The following is a 23,890-nucleotide window of genomic DNA, read 5'->3' as shown; positions in this document are numbered from 1 at the left end:
AGCTGATTACTCAACAGAAACTTTGCAAGCCAGAAGGGATTGGCACGAAATATGCAAAGTGATGAAAAGCAAGGACCTATAAGCAAGACTATTCTACTCAGCAATGCTACCATTTAAAATTGAAGGAGACATAAAGACTTTCACAGAGAAGAAAATGTTAAAGGCGTTCATCACCACCTGACCAGTATTACAAGAAATGTTAAAAAGAGTTCTTTAAGAAGAAGGGAGGGAAAGAACATAAATATGAATAATAAAATAGCAATAATTATGCATTTATCAGTAATCACTTCCAATGTAATTGGATTACATATTTCCATCAAAAGACATAGGGTAGCTGAATGGATAAGAAAACAAGACCCATACATATGCTGTCTATAAGAGACCAACTCCAGGTCAAAAAACACACACAGACTGAAAATAAAGGAATGGATAAAAGTATTTCATGTGAAAGGGATCAAAAAAAAATCTGGGACAGCAATACTTATATCAGACAAAATAGACTTTAAAACAAAGACTACAATAAGAGACAAAGGGGGCATTGCATAATAAAGGGATCAATCTAACAAGACAGTATAACCTTTGTAAATATTTATGCACACAACATAAGAGCACCTAAGTATATAAAGCATATAGTGACCAACATAAAGGGGCAAATCAGCAGTAATATAATCATAGAAGGGGACTTTAATACCCCATTGACACCAATGGACCGATCTACCAGACAGAAAATCAACAAGGAAGCTGGCCTTAAATGACACACTAGACCAGAGGGATTTAATTGATATTTCTAGAGCATTTCACCCCAAAGCAGCAGGATATATTCTTTTCAAGTGCACAAGGAACTTTTTCCAAGCTAGGCTACATGTTAGACCACAAAACAGGTCTCAATAAATTAAAGAAGATTGAAATCATATCAAGCATCTTCTCTGAAACTAGAAATCAATTACAAGAAAATAAAAGAAAAGCACACGAACACATGGAGGCTAAATAATATGCTGCTAACAACAAGATCCAGGAATAAATCAAAAGATACCTTGAGACAAAAATGAAAACACAATGACTCCAAAATCTATGGGACACAACGAAAGCATTCCTAAGAGGGAAATTCATCACAATAAGGCTTACCTCAAGAATCAAGAAAATTTCAAACGATCTAAACTTACACTTGAAGGAACTAGAAAAAGAACAGAAAACAAAGCCCAAAGTGAGTAGAAGGAAGGAAATAATAATGATCAGAGCAGAAATAAACAAATTAGAGTCTAAAAAAAAATAACACAAAATCTGCTTCTTTGTAGGGATAAACAAAATTGATAAACCTTTAACCAGACTCATCAAGAGAAAAAGAGAGAAGACCCCAGAAAATTAAATCAGAAATGAAATAGGAGAAGTGGCAACTGACACCACAAAAATACAAAGGATTATGGGACACTGTTATGAATGATTGTATGCCAACAAATTGGACAATCTTGAAGAAATGGATAAATTCCTAGAAACAACAATCTTCCAAGACTGAACCAAGATGAAAGAGAAAATCTGAACTGATTATTACTAACAAATTCAAACCAGTAATCAAAACACTCCCAACCAACAAAAGTCCTGGATAGGATGGCTTCGCAGGTGAAGTTTACCAAAAAATCAAAGAAGAAATAACACCTATCCTTCTCAAACTAGTTGAAAAATTCAAGAGAAGAAAAAGCTCCCAAGTTTATTTTTGGAGGCCACCATCACCCTGATTCCAAACCAGACAAAGACAATACAAAAAAGAAAATTATGGGCTCATAGCCTTGATGAACATAGATGCAAAAATCCTCAACAAAATATTAGCAAACCGAATTTAGCAATACCTTAAAAGGCTCATACAGCATGATCAAGTAGACGATTCTTGGGATGCTAAGTCAGTTCAGTATCTACAAATCAATTAATGTGGTATACCACATAAACAAAATGAAAGATAAAAATCCTAAGATTGTATCAATAGATGCAGAAAAAGCATTTGCCAAAATCCATCCATTTATGATAAAAACTCTCAGCAAAGTGGGAATAGAGGAAACATACCTCAACATAATAAAGGCTCTATGCGAGAAACCCACAGCTAACATCATACTCAATGGGGAAAAGCTAAAAGCATTCTTAAAATCAGGAACTAGACAAGCGTGCCCACTTTCACCTTTTCAACATAGTAGTGGAAGTCCTAGCCACAGCACTCAGACAAGAAATAAAGTCCATCCAAATTGGAAAAGAAGAAGTAAAACTGTCATTTGGAGATGACAAGATACTACATATAGAGAACCTGGAAGATTCCACCAAAAAAACTATTAAAACTGATAAATTAATTCAGTAAAGTAGCAGGATACAAAGTAATATTCAGAAATCAATTGCCTTTTTATACACCAACAATGAACCATCAGAAAGAGAAGCTAAGAAACAATCCCATTTACGATTGCATAAAAAAAAAACAAAAAAAAACAACAACTAAGAATAAATTTAACCAAGGAGGTGAAAGAGCTGTAAGACTTCGGAAACTATAAGACACTGAAGAAGATACAAATAAAGGGAAGCATATACCATCCTCGTGGATAAGAATTAACAATGTTAAAAGGTCCATACTACCCAAAGCAATCTATCGATTCATTGCAATTCCTATCAAAATACCAGTGGCATTTTTCAGAGAACTAGAACAAATAATCTTAAAATTTACATGAAACCACAAAAGACCCTGAAAAGCCACAGAAATCTTCAGAAAGAAGAACAAAATTGGAACTATCATGCTGCCTCATACCAAACTATATTACAAGGCTTAATAATCAAAATGCCTGGTACTGGCATAAAAACAGACACATAGATCAATGGAACAAAATAGAGAGCCCAGAAATAAACCCATACCTATATGGTCATTTAATCTATGAGAAAAGGAGGCAAGAACATACATTATGGTAAAGACAGTCTATTCAATAAATGGTGTTGAGAAAACTACACTGATATATGCAAAAAAAAAAAAGAAACTGGACCACCTTCTTACACCATATACAAGAATAAACTCAAAATGCATTAAAGACTTACATGTAAGACCCAAAACTATAAAACTCCTAGATGAAAACATAGGCAGTTAACTCTCTGACATTGCTCTTAGTAATATTTTTTTCTGATATATTTTCTTGGGCAAGGGAAATAAGAAAAAATATACAAAAAGATAGCCTACTGCCTGGAAGAAGATATGCGTCAAAAATACATCTGATAAGGAGCTAATATCTAAAATTAAAAAAAAAAAACTCATATAACTCAACACCAAAAAAAGTAAACAATTCAATTAAAAAGTGGGCAGAGCACCTGAATAGACATTTCTCCAAAGAGGACATGCACTTGGCCAATAGACATATTGAAAGATGCTCAACATCACTTATCATCAGAGAAATGCAAACTAAAATAACACCTATCAGCATAGCTATCATCAATAAATCAACAAACAGTAATTGTTGGCAAGGATGTGGAGAAAAGGGAACCCTGGTGCACTGTTGGTGGGATTGCAAATTGGTACAACCTCTGTGGAAAATGTTTTGTAAGTTCGTCAAACAATTAAAAACAGAACTACCTTATGACCCAGCAATTCCATTCCCAGGTAATTATCCAAAGAAATCCAAAACACTAATTCAAAAAGATATATGCACCTCTATGTTCGTTGCAGCAGTATTTACAACAGCCAAGATGTAGAAGCAACCCAAGTGCCCATCAATAGACAATTGGATAAAAAAGAGGTGGTACATATATACACTGGAATATTACTAGGCCATAAAAAAGAATGAAATCTTACCATTTGTGACAACATGGATGGACCTACAGGGTATTATGCTAAGTGAAATAAGTCAGACTGAGAAAGACAAATACTATATGACCTCGTTTCTATGTGGAATCTAAAGAACAAAATAAACGAACAAAACAGAAACAGACTCATAGGTACAGAGAACAAACTGCTGGTTGCCAGTGGGGAGGGGGTTTAGGGAGCTGGGTGAAAAAGGTGAAGGGATTAAGAAACACAAATTGGTAGTTACAGAAAAGTCACAGGGCTGAAAATACAGCATAGAGAATATAGTCAATAATGTTGCAACAACTATGTATCGTGCCAGGTGGGTAGTAGACTAATTGGGGAGAATCACTACGTAAATTATCTAAATGTCTTACCACTTAACCACTATGCTGTACACCTGAAACTTATCACAATAATATTAAATGTCAAATATAACTGAAAAAATTAGTTGAAGATAAATAAATAAAAATGCTAAAATGTCACTTGCCTTCTGTATGCTCATTCTTCCATGAGCAATACAGTGGAGTTTTCCAGAGGCTACATGACGTGATATCACAAGAGACTGAATACAGAAGCCAAGAAGAGAATCTGGCCATCTTCTAAGTCCGACATGAAAGAGATTTGTAAAAATAAAAAATGAAACAATGCCCCTTTCTTTCTTAAGTTATTTTGTTTTGGAAAATGCAATTATTTTAGGTAAATACGTGTTATGTTAACTAATAGGTTTAATGTTGTTACTTTTCAAATGAATTAAACATTTTTAAATTTCTCCACTTTGAAATTTTTATAGCTTCTAATATATAAGATATGTTGATACAAGCTCTTTGTATTCCAACAAATTATTTTAAAGATTAAAGAGGTTTTAAGACCAAGCTGTTTGAGAGCTGCTGTTTTAAGCTGAGGTATTTCCTTCTGTGAGGAAGCCCAAGAACAGGTTCCTGCTCTTGACTTGCTACTTAAGGGGAGCTTCTTGGAATTAAGAGGCGTAGTGGTTAATTTTTCCCCACATTTTTATTTGCAGGATTCGGAAAGATTTGAAGGCATTGACATTGACTTTAAAGAACTAGTATATGATGCTCAGAAAACTCCAAATGTAGTGGAAGCCACCAACAAATCAGGTCTTTATGAAAAGCTGGAAGATATTCAGAGCAGGTGAGGGCCGGCTTGCTGCCCGTTTGTAAGGAAGGAGGCGGTATTTCCTTTCGCCCTTCAGTCTCTGAGATCCTTACATTACTTAACTGTGCAAGGGAGCGAGTGATACGTGTGTCGGTGTGTGTGTATTGGTTTCCTGGATATTGGGCACTATGTGGTATTATTAGAGGTGTTTATTCTGGTGGGAATTATCGGTGTGAATGTTTGCAAATACCCTGAAGTGTTTCTGCTCTGATTTTTGCATGTATTCTATTGTATTGCATATTTTTGCATTTATGTAATATCTATGTAACGATGAATCTAGGCAAACTTAGGACTTTCTGTGTCTGCCCTCAGATTACACCTGTGTGAGAAGGCCCTGGCGGAGTACCTGGATACCAAAAGGCTTGCCTTCCCTAGGTTTTACTTTCTCTCCTCTTCTGATCTGTTAGATATCCTTTCTAACGGCACAGCTCCGCAGCAGGTAAGCTGAGGGAACGCGTGTAGAAACATCTAGAAGGTCTGAGGAGCTCCCAGCAGGAGAGTTTCGGATTCCCCATTAGGCCTCCTCTCTGCAGCAGTGTGCATATTTCAGTCCAGTGCTGCCACCAGCATCATCCCTACCCTCAGAGCTTCTTCATTCCCACCATGACTGCCTCTCAGGATGCCCTCCAACCCATCAGTGGCTCTGACTCCCTAAAGTAGAAATGGAGAAGCTTTGAGGATGGCAAAGGTGGAAGGGGCTGAGTCTTTACATGGAATGCCTTTGATCTGATTCTACAGAGAGATTTAGTAAATCTTAAGAGATTTAGCGCTTAAAAGTTATAGCTAAAATGTCCATTGGGTGATAAGATAGAAGTTGTGTTAATTGAACATTGGGGTGGTTTAGTGGAAAGAGTGTATATGAGAAGCCCAAATTTGGGGGTTCTATGGCCTTGTTGTAGCCACTTGTTAGACATAGAGTTTGGGCTTCTTCAAAACAAACTTTCCTCATCTGTAAAATAGAAGAAGCCAAGCCTTCTATGTTACAAAATTTTTTAATAATAAAGTAACTAATTGAAGCAGTGTTGTATTAGGAGCTATAGTCAGTGATTGTCAAACTTGAGAGTGTGTGAGAATCACCAGGAATGCTTGTTAAAATACACACTCCTAGGCCCCACCCCCAGAGAGTCTGATTCAGTCGGTATGAATCTGCGATACTGAGGATTTCCCAAGTGATGCTGCTGCTGTGGGAACCACATGCTGAGAACCACTGCTACAGATCACACAGTCTGAGTCTCAAAATGATGGCTGGGAGGGATGGAGTATGTCTCTGCTTTATGTTGCATTAGCTCTCCTCTCTCCTCACCCTAAGAAGAGTTCAAGATTTGTTTATAGTTCTCTTAGTTTCCTTTAGACTGTTCTATAGTCAAAATGCTGTGTTAGGAAGTTACTTAGATGAGTTCGCTTCCTCCTTCAGTGTGATTTTGTTATTCATTTGAAGTATAGTTGGGTTCTCTTTGATTTCAGTTTTAAGGTTTTTCTCATCCTTGTTTATTTGATTGTTTGAATATGCAGAATTCTAAAAGTCAAACTGTGCATAAAGATATTTGAGAAGTATCACTTCTTCACCCATTCCTAACATGTCATCACCACCTCCCCTTCAGTCCCCCTGTAGTCAAAAGTTATAGCTAATAGGTAACCAATTCCATTAGTTTTTGGTTTACCTTTCCTATATTTATATTTGCAAAAATAAGTAGATATGCATCTACATTTGTAGGTTTATACTTTCTTATTTCCCTTTCTTTCTTGCACAAAAAGTAGCATGCTTTCTTTTTTACTTAGTTATATCCTGGAAATCACCCCATATCATTCCATATCAATTCAAAGGTAGCTTCCTTACCTCCCTTATTTTTTTCACATCTGCATCGTACCCCATGGACCAATATACCATAGTTTTGCCATAGGTTATTTATAATATTTTGCAATTGCAAATAATCTGACATTGAATAACTTTGGGCCTTGTATTATTGGAGGTTTATCTTCTAGGTAAATTCCTTAGAAGTAAGATTGCTGGATCAAAGAGTAAATGATATGTGGTCTTGTTAGATTTGCTATATTTCCCTCCATAGCAGTTGTGTTCTTTTGCATCACCACCAGCAACGGATGAGAGCTTTTCCAACAGAGCCAAAAGATGGCACCCATGCATAAGTTTTCTATCATCGTTAACTTTAAAAAAAATTTTTTTATTGGGGAATATTGGGGAACAGTGTGGTTTTCCAGGACCCATTGGCTCCAAGTCAAATCGTTGTTTTCAATCTAGTTGTGGAGGGCGCAGCTCACTTGTCAGTGTGGGAATCGAACCAGCAACCTTGGTGTTATGAGCTCTGCGCTCTAACCAACTGAACCAACTGGCCGCCCCTGTCGTCGCTAACTTTTTAACTTAGTGAAATTATGTTTTTGGTTTGTTGGTAAGAAGGAAGTACTAAAGAGAGACTAGCCCTAATAGTTACATGCCTTCTTTTTTCCACCCCCTATCGATTGAACTGTTTCCAAAATAGCCCATGCACAGTGGAGTTGAAATATTTATCACATTCGCATTCTGTTTTGTAACTATATGTTCATTAATTCTATGTATAGGAAGGTTCAAAGATCATTGTCAGACCTTTTATATTTTTTATACATGATATATTCACTCTTAAATATTTATTTATATTTATTTCTTACTTGGTTTGAGTAAATCTTTAAGTGGTTCCCCATATTCCCGCCCCCAGAGATGGAGCATGATAGAATAACCCTCAATTCCTTCTATATCTGTGAGGCTCTTTAGTTTCTGCATGTGAGTGATGAATGGTTGGATTTGGAATTCATGGGTCACAGCAATTTCCCCTCAAATTCCTGCAGGAATAGCTCTGATGTTTCTTGTTACAGAGAATTCATCTGAGGCCTGCCTGCCTGCCTGTCTGATTTTTTTTTTAAACTTTTATAAGTAGACTAGTTTCTTTCTATGTGGATGTCCAAGAGATCAAAATTTAAATTAGATTTTAATTTTAGAAAATTTGTGTATGTTTATTATAGATACTTAATTTTAGTAATGTTTCCAACACGTGATGAGGTGTTTTTTTCCTATCTGAAAACCAAGGCTTTCATTATCTTGAAAAAGTTATCTTTCAGTAAGCTTTTAATATTTCTATTCCATTTATCTGGATAAATTTTTCCCTCAGGTTCATCATATTTCCATTAGTTGAGATTTTATTTTCTCTGCGCTATATACATTTCCTTCATATATTCATACATATTTTCATATGTTCATACATATTTTTTATCTCTTAGTCTTTTTCCTTGGCATTCTGCAATAGTTTCTCCAATTTATCCACCCTATTTAATTTGCTTGTGCTAATGAGTCCTTTAGTATTGCTAATATTGTTACAGACTGTGCTGTTATTTGTTGGTTTTCTTATTTTATTTTTCTACCTCTACCATCTCGTCTTTCACCTCATATTATATAGAGTTCATGTTTCTTTCATTAATTGAACACAATACAAGGTGATGTTTTCATAATTCTGTTTTGTTCGTTAAAGCTTCATATATATGTGTGTGTGTGAGTGTGTATGTATATATATGTGTGTGTGTGTACACACACACACACACACACACACACACACACACACACACATACATTCACACACACCCTTACTCTTTATTTTGAGTCCTGTTTTCTCATTCTTTTAAGTTGCAGCACAATTTCCTAGGTCCCATGTTGGTTTGTTTGTTAATCTGCTATTTGTTCTTGGATAAAAAAGGTCCACTCCATTAATATATTTGTCCCAAGTCACTGTGAGTGAGTTCTCCTCGAATACTTTCACAGTTCATCTATATACTCAAAAATGTTCCTTTCATCTCACAAGCTAAAGAGCTAGTTGTTGTAAATTTAAGACTACCCTCAGGGTACCAGCAGCCTAAAGGACCTTATACTTAAAAAACCTCTACCAAAGGGCAGTGTTCTATTTATTGTTTCTTCTTCAGGCTGCTGTTTCCTTCCCCTCAGGGCCCCAGGGCAGCATCCCTCCTAGAGATTCTGCCCGAGGCATCCCTGTGAGAGGCCTGTGTGTCCTGAGACTCCATGCTGGGGAGAAGCCTGGCATGACCAGGCTTCTTGCCTGGACTGAGCTTGCCCGCCCTTGCTTTGGACCCTGTGGACAGTCTGCTGCACCAAAGCACTTCCAACAACTGGGTGACTCCTTCTACAGGCCACTGTCACCACTGCACTTGACCCTTTAGACCTGGGCATGTTAGCATTCTTCTGCAGACTTCTCTGGGCCTATCCCCTGCCACACAGTAGTATTTTCTTAGTAAGAGGGCTTATGAATTAACCATTATTTTTTCTCCAATCTGTTCCCACCCATAGGAGATCAAACAGAAATTAATCTAACTGGTGGCTTCTTTGGTTTGTAGCCAATGCATGATTCCCACTAGTATTATATTCCTTTGGCCACTTCTACCCAATTCAATTGATTCCCATCCTCACATCACCATCATCCCTACAGGTTTCCTTCTAAATGTTTGGTACCCGATGCTCTGATAGTTGTCACAAGGTAGACCTCTAAATAATACCGAGTAGTAACTTCCTGGATACATTCTCCAGTCCTTTGGCATGGTTTCCCTTTATAGGTTCAACGCCATCTTTCCAAACTCTTTGACAATATGGCCAAGATGCAGTTCCAGCTGGACACCAGCGAGAAAACAACCAAGATAAGTCTTGGCATGTACAGCAAGGAAGAAGAATATGTGGCCTTCAGTGAGCCCTGCGACTGCAGTGGGCAGGTGATGGAAACGTCCTTCTCCTTCTCCCTTTCTTTCTCAAGGGTGTGCATACAAATACAGTCAGCATCAACCTTCAGGATAGCCTTTTTGACCTTGGCCCAGAACTGCTGTCTGTGCCCAGGGACTGCCAGCTTCCCTTGACTTGAACTGACGTTGGAGCAGCTTCTAGTGCCTGCCTTCCTCTCTCTAGGAAGGACATGTGTCAGTATTCATATATCTTCCTTAACCAAAGACCTGTGCCGAGAGGAATGAAATGCACATAAACAACTCCCTGAGTCAATGAGAAAAGGATTTCAAGATGATTAGCAGCCCCGAGAGACGAACATGACACCCCCTGGAGCATCCCACAGGGTAATCAGGCACACTGACATCTCCTCCAGGAGAAAATATCCTTTAAAGTCAACCATTTTCCTGAGATGTCACTTCTCTGTATAAATACACCTCAGAGTCACTTCCTCCCACAGCTCTAACCCTTGGAGAGTCAGCTACCACCGGATTCCAAGAACTACTACCTCCAAGTTTCCCATATACAATTCAAGAAACACAAAACATGGGACGATTCTCTCTTTACACTTCCTTGCCAGCCTTCACCATTACCACTAAGGTATAAGTCCTTCTTTGTCCATTATCCTAAATGACCCAACAAAGCATTGTCCTAATCTAGTTCTAATCTAACCCAAAGTATCAACTGGAGAAAATATCTTTTATAGAGTTCCACCTTCATCCACATGTATCTTCTAGTACACCAGAAAATAATCAGACATTTTCCATTTTATGAAAGGCATCCTAGGGTTTGATTCAGAACGTGTTGTTTTTGTAGACCCAGAACCATGCAGTTGGAAAAACAATCCTGGCTTACATTTCCATACTCAGCATACACAGCCATGAGAATCTACTGACTTATTTACACCTAGCTCAACCCAGACTAGGATTTCGTTGTATAAACTCTGGATGGCAGCCCCTACCCCCCAGCCCCTTAACCTGCCTGTCTGCCCTGCGTGTTCCAAATGGGCACATCCACCTGTTGCTAATTGAGCTTTTCTCACCTATTGCTGTCCTGGGTTACATGAATTAAATGTCTCCTTGTGCCTCTGGCAGCCATTTGAGGTTGTACCTCATGCCGGGGCTCCATTTTCTTCACTGCCTCAGGCTGGGTGGAAGAAAATGTATTAGTGACAATGTCTTTGTAGGAGCCCAGTGACTAACCCAGAGTTCTTCTTTCAGGTGGAAATATGGTTGAACCATGTGCTTGCTCACATGAAGGCCACCGTGAGGCATGAGATGACAGAAGGGGTCACTGCCTATGAGGAGAAGCCGAGGGAGCTGTGGCTTTTTGACTATCCAGCTCAGGTATTGTCCTAACCAGGACTTTGTGGGCCCCGATCCTCCACTAGGCTGTATTCCTCAGGGGCCTCCTTCAGTCTTCAGGGCTACCAGACATCAAACTTACTGTTTGCTTCGCAACCAGGAGAGGCTGGTCTGTGAGGGGTCAGCAAGAGGGAGCAAGAGAATTGTCAGCCATAACCTTGGAGAATGAAGGGTTGTCCATTTTTACCCTCGTTGGCTACAGTAGGGAGAAAATGGAAACAATTCACCTCGTTGATGCAGCCTACTTCGTGCTAAGCTTTTTGCTGCGTACAGGAGACACCAGCAGGGAACAAGACAATAAACCCTGCACGGCTGGAGTTTGCAGACTGGTGTGTAATTCAGTCACTTACAATGGGACCTAGTATGATGATAAGAGGGTACTCCAGGAGCATATAGTTATGTAGTGGGGGCTGGGGACCAGCCCTCTACGATATTTAAGCTGAGATTTGATATAAGAGACAACAAGTTAAAGATGGAGGGAAAGAACAACCAAGCATGAGGAAAAGCATGGGTGAAGGCTCAGCAGCAAGGGAGAGCGTACTGTGTGTGAGGAACTGAGTGTGGCTGAAGCGAGAGTAAGGGGAGGAGGGAGCAAGAGGCAGCGATGGATTCTGCAGAGGAAACTTGAGGCCAATTATAGACCATGTTAGGGATTCTGACTTGATTCTAAGTCATGTCTGAATCTTTAATAGGGTTCTCAGGAGGGTAATAAGAGAAAGGGGAGAACTAATGAGGAATTTTTTTAAATGACTGGCTGTAGCACAGCTCTCATCCCTTCCCCCGTTGGTGGCATGCTACTGATGCTAATATATTTGGAGGTTGCTGATATTTGGTGGTCATTGTAGGCGTAGGAGTAGATAAAGTTGCCCTTGGAAGGTATGTAGACTGGGATGAGGGCGTAGAACAAACCCCTGAGCATCATTCAGAGGCTGAGTAGGCAAGGAGGAGCTAGCAAAGCAGAATGAGAAATAGCACCATTTTAGATATAAGGAAACCCAGAAAATGGTAATCATGGGAACCAAAAAAGAAATTGTTGATAGGTCAATTACACCATGCACTTCTAAGAGATCAAGCAAAGTAAAGAGGCTGAGGAGTGGACATGAACTTGGTGAGGTCATTTCCGTGGAGTGGTAGAGAAGGGGCCACATTGCGTGGGGTTGAGAAGTGAGAAGAAAGTGGGAAAATGTTGACAGCAAGTGTAAACACACAGTGAGAAGAGAAACAAGTCAGGACTGCAGCAGGTGTCTTTTTTAATAGTACAGTTGGCACCTCACAATCAAATCACCCCAAAAAATCACAATGCAGGAGGAACTTCTTTAACAACATCCAATATGTCTAAATCCAAAGGTGAAAACAGGGGGGTGGGGGGTGGGAGATGAGGGTAAGGGGGATCAAATATATGGTGATGGAAGGAGAACTGACTCTGGGTGGTGAACACACAATGGGATTTATAGATGATGTAATACAGAATTGTACACCTGAAATCTATGTAATTTTACTAACAATTGTCACCCCAATAAATTAAAAAAAAAAAAAAAAAAACCCAGATAAATTAAGAAATGGTACTCTTTATTGCAACAGAATTCTGTTTCACAAAGGAAATAATTCCCATCAGCATCCCTTGTTTACCTGGATCAGAAGTTCGAGACAAGAAAATTTGCTGCCTGCTACTATTGTGACATATCATCTAGAACCGTGTCTCCCAAACCAGAGGAGCCTGCAGATGATCAATGAATCTAAATTCTCTGCCATGAATAATCAAAATTATGCATTTTTCATATTAAGTTTTTCACTGAACAAAAGAAATGCTCGTTTGAATCACTTTATCCATTTATTTTGAGACTCTGAAAAATGCAAATCACACTACCGCATTGAATTTCAGTATAATTCACCTTGAATTTCAAGAGTAAGCCTTTCAAGGTGATAGGTTTTAAGAAATAAAAAATGTAGTGAACGTATTATGGACAAGCAGACGTAGGCCACAAATGATAAGCAGTGGCTCACTAAATTAGTACGCTCGGGCCACAAGAGTTTCTAGAACAGAGGGAAGACCGAGTGTTGTTGAGATGTTGAGATATTGTTCTCCTCTCAAACACAGGAAAGACGCTGCAAAATGGAATGATCAGTGTAGCAGTGTCTAAAAGCCACTGGCATTGTCTAGAGCAGGGGTGTCCAAACTTTTTTCAACATTTTTTACGAAGGGCCACATGCGGTAAAATACACAAACAGCCAGGCCACTCACTCAAGGTGAAGTACATATTGCCTCACCTGGTTTATTTAAGTAAACTAAATATATTTTTGGAATTCGCTGCGGGCCAATTAAGAATGGATCGCGGGCTGCAGTTGGCCCGCGGGCCGCAGTTTGGACACCCCTGGTCTAGAGTAAGTCTTTAGTTGTTCTCAACCAAATGATATGTTTTTCAAGAGCAGAAAGTGCATTCCCCACTGTGTTGTAACCACTTCCCATTGCCAAGGATTTAGAGGCACGTGGCTCACTTAGTCCGTGCTGGTGGAAGAGGGAGGGATGGGCTTATGTCACTCACCCACTTACATTCTGAGTCCTTTCTGTGTGATGAGTGGGCTGGTTTTGGAGACAGTCTCCATAGTAGCTTTACTAAGCAACTCTTGACGCCACAGGTGGCCCTGACCTGCACTCAGATCTGGTGGACCACAGAGGTGGGCATTGCGTTTGCCAGGCTGGAGGAAGGCTATGAGAATGCCATGAAGGACTATTATAAGAAGCAAGTGGCCCAGCTGAAAACCCTCATCACCATGTTGATTGGCCAGCTCTCCAAGGGGGACCGGCAGAAAATCATGACAATATGCACCATCGACGTGCATGCCCGCGATGTGGTGGCAAAGATGATTGCTCAGAAGGTGAGTCGCAAACATCCAGGACTGTCCCTCTTTGTGGGCAGCTACATCATTAATATTGGGGTTAGAGAGAAGCTTGCATATAGCCAAAACATGGGGACCTCAGACTGCACTGGCTAAAGAGCTGGCTGCTCTGACCTTTTAAAACGCCAGGAAAACAGAGTAATCAGAGCAGCTCATGCTTTCTGTGCTGAGGTGGGCACAGCGTGCTGAATTCTTGACTGGTCGATAATATCCAAGCCATCCTGTGGCCAAGGGGCCACCCGCTACCTGTTGAACACTGTGTCTCACCCATATTCTCTGCCCCTCTCTCTTTAGGTAGACAATGCCCAGGCCTTTGTCTGGCTGTCCCAGCTGCGGCATCGTTGGGATGACGAGGCCAAACACTGCCTCGCCAATATCTGTGACGCCCAGTTTCTGTATTCCTATGAGTACCTAGGGAACACACCTCGCCTGGTCATCACACCTTTGACAGACAGGTGAGTGCTGGCATCAGCCATTGACAGAGAACCCTACTGCTGTCTGGCCCAGGCCATCCAACCGCCATCTAGGATCAAGGCCACTGTCACTTGCTATTTGTCCGCAGAGCTGCTGGGGGGAGGGGGAGGGCTGACTTAACAGATTTAAAATAAAACGGAAAGGATGTAGGGCAGAGTCCTTCTCAGAACAAACCACAGAGCAAATCAATGAGATGTAAATTTTTGAGGAAATGACCAGGTAGTCATTCACACCTGCATTCTAACGCTGGCTCTAATGCATACCAGCTATTTGACCATGAAAAACTTGACCTAATTCTTGATTTCCTCATGTGTGAAATGGAGGTAGTAGCTCACACCTCACATGAGTCTCGTAAGGGTAAAAGATAGCAATGCTTGTAAGGAGTTTGGTGTGGAAATATTCAGTAAAGTATCCCTATTACTTTTTCTCTTATCAATCAATTAGCACATTTATTCAGCACCTCTCACTCTGAGGATACAAAGATAAAGGTAGTTCCTATTTTTTAGGGAACCATATTCTCTGCCATTCATGTTAATTCACTTATAAATGAATTCATGCCAGACACTGAACTAGTCACTAGGAATGACTAAAACAAGTCCTGCCCTTAAACTCTGATTCTAGTGAGGGAAATAAAACATACGCGTATGTAGATAAAAATTTAAATAGCAGCAGGGGAAAAAGTGCAAGACCGTAGTATCAGATAGGGCTCAAAGCCATATGCTGCAAATTTCCAAGCAAGTGACTTAGCAGTGTAAGCACTCTGGGAACGGAGGGTCCCACCCACTGTGGGACGAAGAGGACTGGTAATGCTTCAAGGAAGAGAGGGCATCTGACCTGGCCCTTGAAGGATGTGTGGGATTCCAGTAGGAGTTCAGTAGGTTGTAGAATGACTGTCAGGGTTTCCGTGACATTGTACAGAAATCTGTGCTCATGTCACTCTTTCTATTGAGAGGGTCTATATAATGTTCATTCATTGTTAAAGTGGTCTGCGAGCCCCCCAAATTAAAGAGCTACTAGCAAGCATTCTGGAAAATGGAATTTTTGTGGGCAAGTCATTGAGGAAATGGGAAAGCTCCAGACATGTTCCTGGAAGAGGGAATAGAGTCTTGACTTTGGGGGAGGCGGTTAGTTGTTCATAAGGCTCGGAAAGCAGCTAAGAATCAGACTGTAAATTGTGAAGAATACATTCACCAGTAAGTAAGTAAGTAGTGATAAAGTATTGAAAATTTTTCATCATAGGAATAAAACGATTGAAATGTATTTTATGAAGATTTATTTGCGAGCAGAACGTGGGCAAAGGAGAGAAAGGACAGGGAATAAGGTCATGATCCATGTGAGAAATGATATTTTAATTCTGCTGAGACTTCTGTAAAGTCTTCTAAGAGCTGGTGCCCTTTCCCCTTATCATTCCATTCAACACTAAATCTCTTCTTCTCTTCAAAAAGAGTTGCATACTTGCATGACTGGCTCACTCGAAGTGACTTGCAGGCAGTGAAGAGATTGTCATAAATTTTGAAGGATAAGATGGCCAAATAGGATCTTAATTTTCCCTCTGCCAATTCTAAGTGGTATTGCATGTGTTCTGGTTACATCCTCAGATATATTTCCAAATAATGTTTAGTTAAATTGTAATCACTATATTCATGGAATTAATAGGGATGTGGGAAATCCAGAGTAGTTGAAACTCCAAACATCATCCATAAAGTAAGACCTCATGGTTCATGTCCCCCTGTGCTTTTCATTTCTTTAATTCATTTTCTTGCCTATTCTACAAAGATCTTATACTCAGAAGCCCACTCAAATCACTCCGCACTTGCTGTTTATTGTGGAAGCCTGGCGAGGTCACATCACCATCTGTAGTCGCTCCTCACTGCACTGACGAAAATATGGATTCCTCGTGGGACCTAGGAATTCCCATCAACAAGCCTGACGCCTCACTCCCTGCACCCCAGCCACACTGACCTCCTTTCTGTTCCTTGATCCCTTTAAGTTCATTCCGACTTAGAGCCTTTTACACACGTAGTTCCCTCTGCCTGGAATGTCCTTCTCCACACTCTCTGTTCCACTGTCACCTTCTCCCCTTTAGTTCTACTCTCAGTTCTGAGGAGACCTTCCATGACCACTCTTGCTAAAAGACAGCCTCTCCCAGCGCGCGCGCACACACACGTCCCAGTAACCCTGATGGATCTCTCTGCTTATCTTCTTCCTGATGTTTCCCACATTCTGAAATGACCTTGCTTGCTTGCTTGTTGGCTGCATTCTCTTTCAGAATATAAACTTTTTACAGTCAGGGACCTTTGTCAGTCTTGTTTGTTGCTATGTCACCAGTACCATTGGATGTTGAATTAATATCTGGCGAGTGAATGAATGGTACTTGAATATTTAAAAATAAGAATAGACAGAATCAAGAAGGGGAGGTTGTCTCAGAGGAGGGATCTATGCAGGACTGTGTCTGTGCCTTGGCTCCTGGAGAAGGAAACGGGAATAAGGTCCTGGGATAAATGGTATTTCTGTCTTCTGCTCTTAGCTGGGAACTGACCCTCCTCTGCCCCAGCTTAGGCTAAAAGGTAGGTAATGTCTGTTCAGAGGCAGATGCAGATTTCTCTGCAGCTGGGACCGTAAAGGCAGCAACAGTTCTCGGGGTCTTGGCATCTGCCGGGTTTTATTGGGCTTTACTTGGGCTCGGTCAGCTGGAGGGACTTATTCCGTGTGGGTTAAAGGAAAAGTTTCCACACCTCAAGCTTCGAGCAGAGTGGACCCTGTTATGTGTCTTTGTCTTATAGTGATTCTCAGCAAGACACCTATCCTAAACAGGAAGGAAGTCCGGTATTCTCTTTTGTGGTGATTTTGTCTGCTGCCTTGGAATCTGAGCTAATAGGGAATTGATATCACTTGGAACAGAATAATGAAGTTATCATATATTTGAGCAACTTGATTAATGTCTGCCATTCACTCTAGAGTATATGTTCCGTGATAATGTTGACTTTGATTAGCTCACTGCTCTACTCTCAGGACTCAGCACCATACCTGGCACGTACTAGGCATTCAAGAAATACTCCTTGAGTGAATTCAGTGAAATGATTTCTGAGACTTTGGACATGGGCCCCGCTTTTCCATACAATTAAGAATATTCCCTTGCTTTCCATTGACATATCAGACAGTATCATTCCATGTGATAAAAAAGTACAAGGCTTCTCTTTTCCCTGGGGCTTCACACCTGCCAAGGAGTTGAAGAAGATAATTACCTCTTTTGGATTTCCAAATCTCTGGTCAGCTAATGATGAATGCCTGATAGAGGGAAAGGGTAAAGTTTTGACAGTGAATTTCTAAAATCGGAATTTATCACCTCTTCTATGAAATGATATAAATAAGGACTTGAAAGGAAGATTTGCTGCAAATAATGGCAAATACCATATAGACTTTGACCTTGTCTTGCCCATTTGATGCTTTTCTGACAAAGTGGTATGTTGTGAATATTTATATGGCAAATTCCATTTTCTCATTGACTTCCATTATTATCTCAAGAAATGTTTTGCCCAGAAAAAAATTGGCCTTAACACAGAAAATCACATTTTAAAGAGCATTCAGCTTTTGCTGGTGTGTAGCTTAAGTACATTTAATTCTCTCCTGCCAGAGGAATTAATCAAATGGACAATTGATCCGTACAACCTTTGCACATTCATTAAAAGCACACCCACATTACAGTACATCCGACTGATTGTGCCTATTTCTTTGGAATTTCCCACTGCCTGGACGGGACTAGAATACATAAGCAGGCACAATGGCTCAGCCATTGTCGCAGGACTTTGGCACAAAGCTGAGATGTAAATGGAAATGCTTTTTCAGGCTGAACAAAAGTAATTCTCATAAGTTGTTTCTTAACCTTTGGATGACCTCCCCCTTTACTCCCCTTCCCTCACTTTCACACACAAATGCCCTTTCAGCCCTTTGCTGTGTTAAGTAATGTTTTAATCAACTGCTTATCAATTTTGAGTACCTCTTAATTTCTCAGGAACTATGGCAAGTAGGTGAGATATAATTGATGCAAAAGTCTTTGAAGGTAATTTGCTGAACAAGGACACACCTAGCTAAAGTCAGACACTTTTTTAAAAAAGTTTTTCTCTGATATTTTTATTAGAAAACTTAGTAATCTGTAAACAAAGAAAATAAAAGTCACCCAGAGATAATCATTGCTAACATTTAGTCTGTTTCCTTCTAGTTGTAGATTTTGAAACGATGAAATTGCAGTCATATGCTGTATATAAAATATCATAGATTGCTTTTTTTATGTCACATTGTATCATGTGCTTATTCTTTAGTCATCTAATCCACTCTAATACTAGTAGAATTACATTCTATTTACTAGCATCCCATAATTTATGTAAATATGACATATTTATGTTATATCTAAGCTTTTACTATTAAAAATAAAGCTGCCAGGAACTCATTTATATATAAATTTTTACTGTATTTCTCATTATTTCCCCAGGAGAGATTCTAAGAAGCAGGATAATTAGATGATATGTATTTTTAAGTTATTCTTGAGAAAAATGTTGCTCTCATTCTGACCAGCAGTTTATGAGACTGTTCACCTCACGATATTCTCACCAGCATTAAGTATTGTTAAAATGTTGTCAATTTTGTAAGATAAAATGGTATCTTATTTGAATCTGGATATCCTTAATTGCTCACAGGCCTGAGCATTTTTATGAGTTTATTGACTATTAGATTTTCCTATCCTCTGAATTATTTGTTACTGTCATTGCCTATTTTATTACTTTTTTAAATTTAATTTTTAAAAATATTTTGAATAAAATATAGCTAACATAAAATATATTAGTTTCATGTGTACACCAGTTATTCAACATTTATATACCTAAAGAAGTGATCACCATGGTAAGTCCAGCAACCATCTGACACTGTACCACGCTATCATAATATTATTGACTGTATTCCCTTTGCAGTAAATTATATCCCAAACTTGTTTTATACCTGGAAATTTGAACATCTTATTTCTCTTCACCTTTTACCCCCTTTTGAAATTTTTATTCGAGTTGACATTCAGTATTATTTTATATTAATTTCAGGTGTACAGCATAGTGGTGAGACATTTATATAATTAAGAAGTCATTCCCCTGACTAGTCTAATACCCGTCTGACACTATACATAGTTATTGCCATATTATTGATTATATTCACTATGCTTTACTTTACATCCCCATGACTATTTTGTAATTACCAATTTGTATTTCTTAATCCCTTCCCTGTTCCAAATATCCCTCCCATCTATCACCCCAATAAATCTAGTACCCATCTGACACCATACATAGTTATTATAATATTATTGACTATATTTCTTATGCTATACCCTACATTCTCATGAATACTTTGTAACAAGCAATTTGTACTTCTTAATCACTTCCCCCGTTTCATCCACCATCCAACCCCCCTCCCATCTGGCAACCATCAAAATGTTCTCTGTATCTATATGTTTGTTTCTGTTTTGTTTGTTTATTTATTTTGTTCTTTAGATTCTATATACAAGTGAAATCACATTGCATCTGTCTTTCTCTATCTGACATACTCCACTCAGCACCATACCCTCCAAGCTTGGCCCTCCATGTTGCCGCAGATGGCAAGATCCCATTCCCTCCATGGATGAACAATATTGCATTGCATATATGCACCACCTCCTTTTTGTCCATTCATCCACTGACAGACACCCAGGCTGCCTCCACATCTCAGCTATTATAAACAATGCTGCAGTGAATAAGCAAATGGATGCACACATCCCCTCGAAGTAGCATTTTGGGTTTCTTTGGATAAATACCCAAAAGTTGGATTACTGGGTTCTTCATTGTCTCTTGTTATAGCCTCTGTTTTACAATCTATTTTATCTGTTATATGTTACAGTCTATTTGTCTTCATATATATATATATATATATATATATATATATATATATATATATATATATATATATATATATCCCCAGCTTTTGGTGTTGTTTTTTTTTCCATTTTCATGAACTATCTTTTTCCAAATGTTTACTTTTAGTCTGTGTGTGTCTTTCTATCTAAAGTGAGTCTCTTCTAGGCAGCATATGTAAGGGTCTTGTTTTCTTATCCACTTATCCATATGTCTTTTGATTGGAGCATTTAATCCATTTACATTTAAAGTAATTATTGATTGATATGTAGTTATTGCCATTTTATTATTCACATTTTTTTTCATCTTAAAGAAGTTCCTCTAACATTCCTTATAACACTGGTTTGGTGGTGATGAATTAATTTAGCTTGTTCTTACCTGGGGAGCTCTTTATCTGTTCTTTGATTCTAAATAATAGCTTTGCTCTGTAAAGTAATCTTTGTTGTAGGTCCTTGTTTTTAATCACTGAGTATTTCATGCCAATCCCTTCTGGCCTGCATAGTTTCTGTTGAGAAATCAGCTGACAGGCTTATGGGAGCTCCCTTGTAGGTAACTAACTGTTTTTCTCTTGCTGCTTTTAAGATTCTTTCTTTGTCTTTAACTTTTGGCATTTTCATTATGATGTGTCTTGGTGTGGTCCTCTTTGGGTCACCTTGTTTGGGATTGTCTGACCTTCTTGGGCTTGTATGTCTATTTCCTTTGCCAGGTTAGGGGAGTTTTCTATCATTATTTCTTCAAATAGGTTTTCAATTCCTTGCTTTTTCTCTTCTCCTTCTGGTTCCCTGTGATGTGAATGTTGTTACACTTGATGCCGTCCCAGTGACCCCTCAAACTGTCCTCATTTTTTGGATTCCTTTTTCTTTTTGCTGTTCTATTTGGATGTTTCCTGTTACCTTATCTTCCAAATTGCTGACTCTATCCTCTGCTTCATCTAATCTACTGTTGATTCCCTCTAATGTATTGTTCATTTCAGTTATTGTATTTTGTATTTCTTACTGGTTCTTTTTTTATGCTTTCTATCTACATTTTTATGTTTCCCATCTCTTTGTTGAAGTTCTCACTGAGATCATTGAGCATCCTTATAACCAATGTTTTGAATTCTGTACCTTGTAGATTGCTTGTCTCCATTTTGTTTAGGTCTTTCTCTGGAACTTTGCTGTGTTCTTTCATTTGAGACATGTTTCTTTGTCTCCCCATTTTGGCTGCTTCCCTGTGTTTGTTTCTGTATATTAGGTAGGGCTGCTATGTCTCCCAGTCTTAGCAGAGTGCCTTTATGTAGTAGGTATCCTGTAGGGGCCAGTTGCACATTCTCCCTAGTCACCTGAGCCATGTGCTCCAGATGTGTCCCTTGTGTGGGTTGCATGTACCTTCCTGTTGTAGTTGAGCTTTGGTTGCTGTTTGCACATCAGTGGGAGGTATTGAGCCTCACACTGATGGGTTGTGAGGACTGGCCATGACTACAGTGGAGGAGTTGTTGTGCAAGGGTGACCCAGTGGAGCAGGATTTGACTAACAGAACTCCAGTGCCTTCCCATTCTGCACTTTGGGTGTGTCATGCTTGGAAGTGGCTGGGTGATGCCCCAGCTTGTTCTGAAGCGGGCCACTGGGCATGTCATCCCCAGGGTCTCCTTAGAAGCCAAGTTCAGTCACAACCTGTGCTCTGCCAGGTCCACCTGGCATGAGCCACAAAGCAATCTACAGATGGCTGCCACTGATGCTGAACTTGGAGATGCCTCAAGAGGTCAAGCTGCAAACCAAATCTGGCTGCCACCAGTGCTAAGCTTGGTGCTGCTCAGCAAGAGGCATGGGACAGCTAAATGCTGCTTATCTGGGTTTTGTGAACCCTTGAGAGATTTTAGGAAAAGTTCACAGCATGAACCAAGACAGGCTTTTTGTATGGAAAAGCCACTGGAAGCAGCTTGGATGGGCCCAAAATTTTGGTGGGGCAGGGTTTCAGGGAATCACTAGCAGCAGTCAAACAGTGTCAGCTAGGTTAATGGAGACTCAGAGGTGGCAGCTGCCTGCATGCTGGAGGGGGGAGGGTTGAACAAAGAAACAATGGATTCTACCAGCACTTCTGTGTGGGAGAAAGCTACCCCTCCAGCCTTCACTCTGAAGCCAGACAACTCAGTTCCTCCTCATATGTCCCTGGAACCTTTCAAGAGGCTTCCCCAGTACTGGAGCTCAGAGTGAGTGAGTCTGTCAGCAAGTAAGTTCATGTGTGGGCCCTTTAAGAGGATCTCCTGGAACTGCAGCAGTCCTCCACATCACTCAGCTACAATTGCTGCTGGTTTTCACAGCCAGAAGTTGTGAGGACTTCCTTTCCTGGCACTTGAACTCTGGGCTGGGGAGCCTGGTGTGGGGCTGGAACCCCTCGCTCCTCCTGTGGGGGACCTCTGCAGCCAAGATATCCCTCCCAATGTTTAATGGTCACATGCAGATGTGGGGCCAGCCTGTTCCGCATCTCTGCCCCTCCTACCTGTCTCAAGGTGGCTTCTTGTATATGTTGTTAGTTGTAAGACTTCGCTTCAGCTAAACTTCAGGTGATTCTCAATGATGGTTGTTCTGTAGTTTAGTTGTAATTTTGATGTGGTCGCGAGGGAAGGCAAGCACAGTGTTTACCTACTGCGCCATCTTGAAATCTGAAAATTTCTTTGGTAAAGTTTTTGACTATTGAGAAAAGTGAGTGTTTTCCTCAATACATTTTCAGTTACAAGTGATAGAAGCCAAAGTCAAACTAAGTTTAACAGGAAGAGGACTTCGTATCTCACATACCTGGAAAATGAATCCAGCTTTCTGCAGTGCAAATAGCTCCCGGGCCTAAAAAGGGAGCTTATCAGTCCTTGAACTCTCTCTCTCTCTCTCTCTCTCTCTCTCTCTCTCTCTCTCTCTCTCTCTCTCTCTCTCTCACCATGACTTTGCTTTCTTCTGAGTATTCTTTCTTACACAGATTTTCTTTGTATGTCTGGAAAGATGGTCTTCATGCCCTCACCTTTATGACTTCTGATTCAAGAAGAAGAGAGACCCTCCCTTTCCCAGCACTAGATGTCAGATTCCTTGAAGAGATTTCTTCTGTTTGGATCATGGGCTCATCTCTGAGCCAGTCACTGCGACCAATGAGAGAGTATTTTGCCCAGCCTAAGTCTTGTGCCAACTCCTGAGAGGGTAGGAAATACTTTGATTGACAGCCCCATCAGAAAACATGATATATAGAAAAGATGATTTTCCAAGTTGTGAAATCTTGTGCAAGGAAAACCCACAGAAACTATCTCAGGGACTATATAATTTGATTTTGTTTTTTGTAAATAATGGTAGGCCCATTCAAAGTTCTGAGTTTATCGCACTACCTCAAAGTATCTATTCTGTTTCATTAGTATGTCAACCTATCTATGTGTCATACTGTTTAAGGATTATAGCTTGTTATGAATTGTAATATTTTTATAGTAAAGGTCTGCATCATCCATCTTCATTTTCTATTTTTTGTTTAG

The 23,890-nt window shown here is 39.8% G+C and overlaps 1 protein-coding gene across 3 annotated transcripts in view; it reads left to right on the top strand.

Moving 5' to 3' along the window:
• DNAH9 (dynein axonemal heavy chain 9) overlaps positions 1–23,890 on the top strand; it is a 316,438-nt gene that overhangs the window by 89,073 nt on the left and 203,475 nt on the right. For all 3 annotated transcript variants that reach the window (XM_088801911.1, XM_088801910.1, XM_088801912.1), the window contains exons 21-26: positions 4,824–4,954; positions 5,291–5,417; positions 9,584–9,736; positions 10,961–11,086; positions 13,742–13,981; positions 14,297–14,457. In XM_088801911.1, coding sequence (XP_088658037.1) covers positions 4,824–4,954; positions 5,291–5,417; positions 9,584–9,736; positions 10,961–11,086; positions 13,742–13,981; positions 14,297–14,457 — 938 coding nt within the window. The remainder of the gene's footprint in view (positions 1–4,823; positions 4,955–5,290; positions 5,418–9,583; positions 9,737–10,960; positions 11,087–13,741; positions 13,982–14,296; positions 14,458–23,890) is intronic.

Source organism: Rhinolophus sinicus, chromosome 12 (assembly GCF_057876585.1).
Source record: "Rhinolophus sinicus isolate RSI-liver-muscle chromosome 12, RSI-T2T, whole genome shotgun sequence".
Lineage (NCBI taxonomy): Eukaryota > Metazoa > Chordata > Mammalia > Chiroptera > Rhinolophidae > Rhinolophus > Rhinolophus sinicus.
This window is presented reverse-complemented; position numbering and strand designations above follow the sequence as displayed.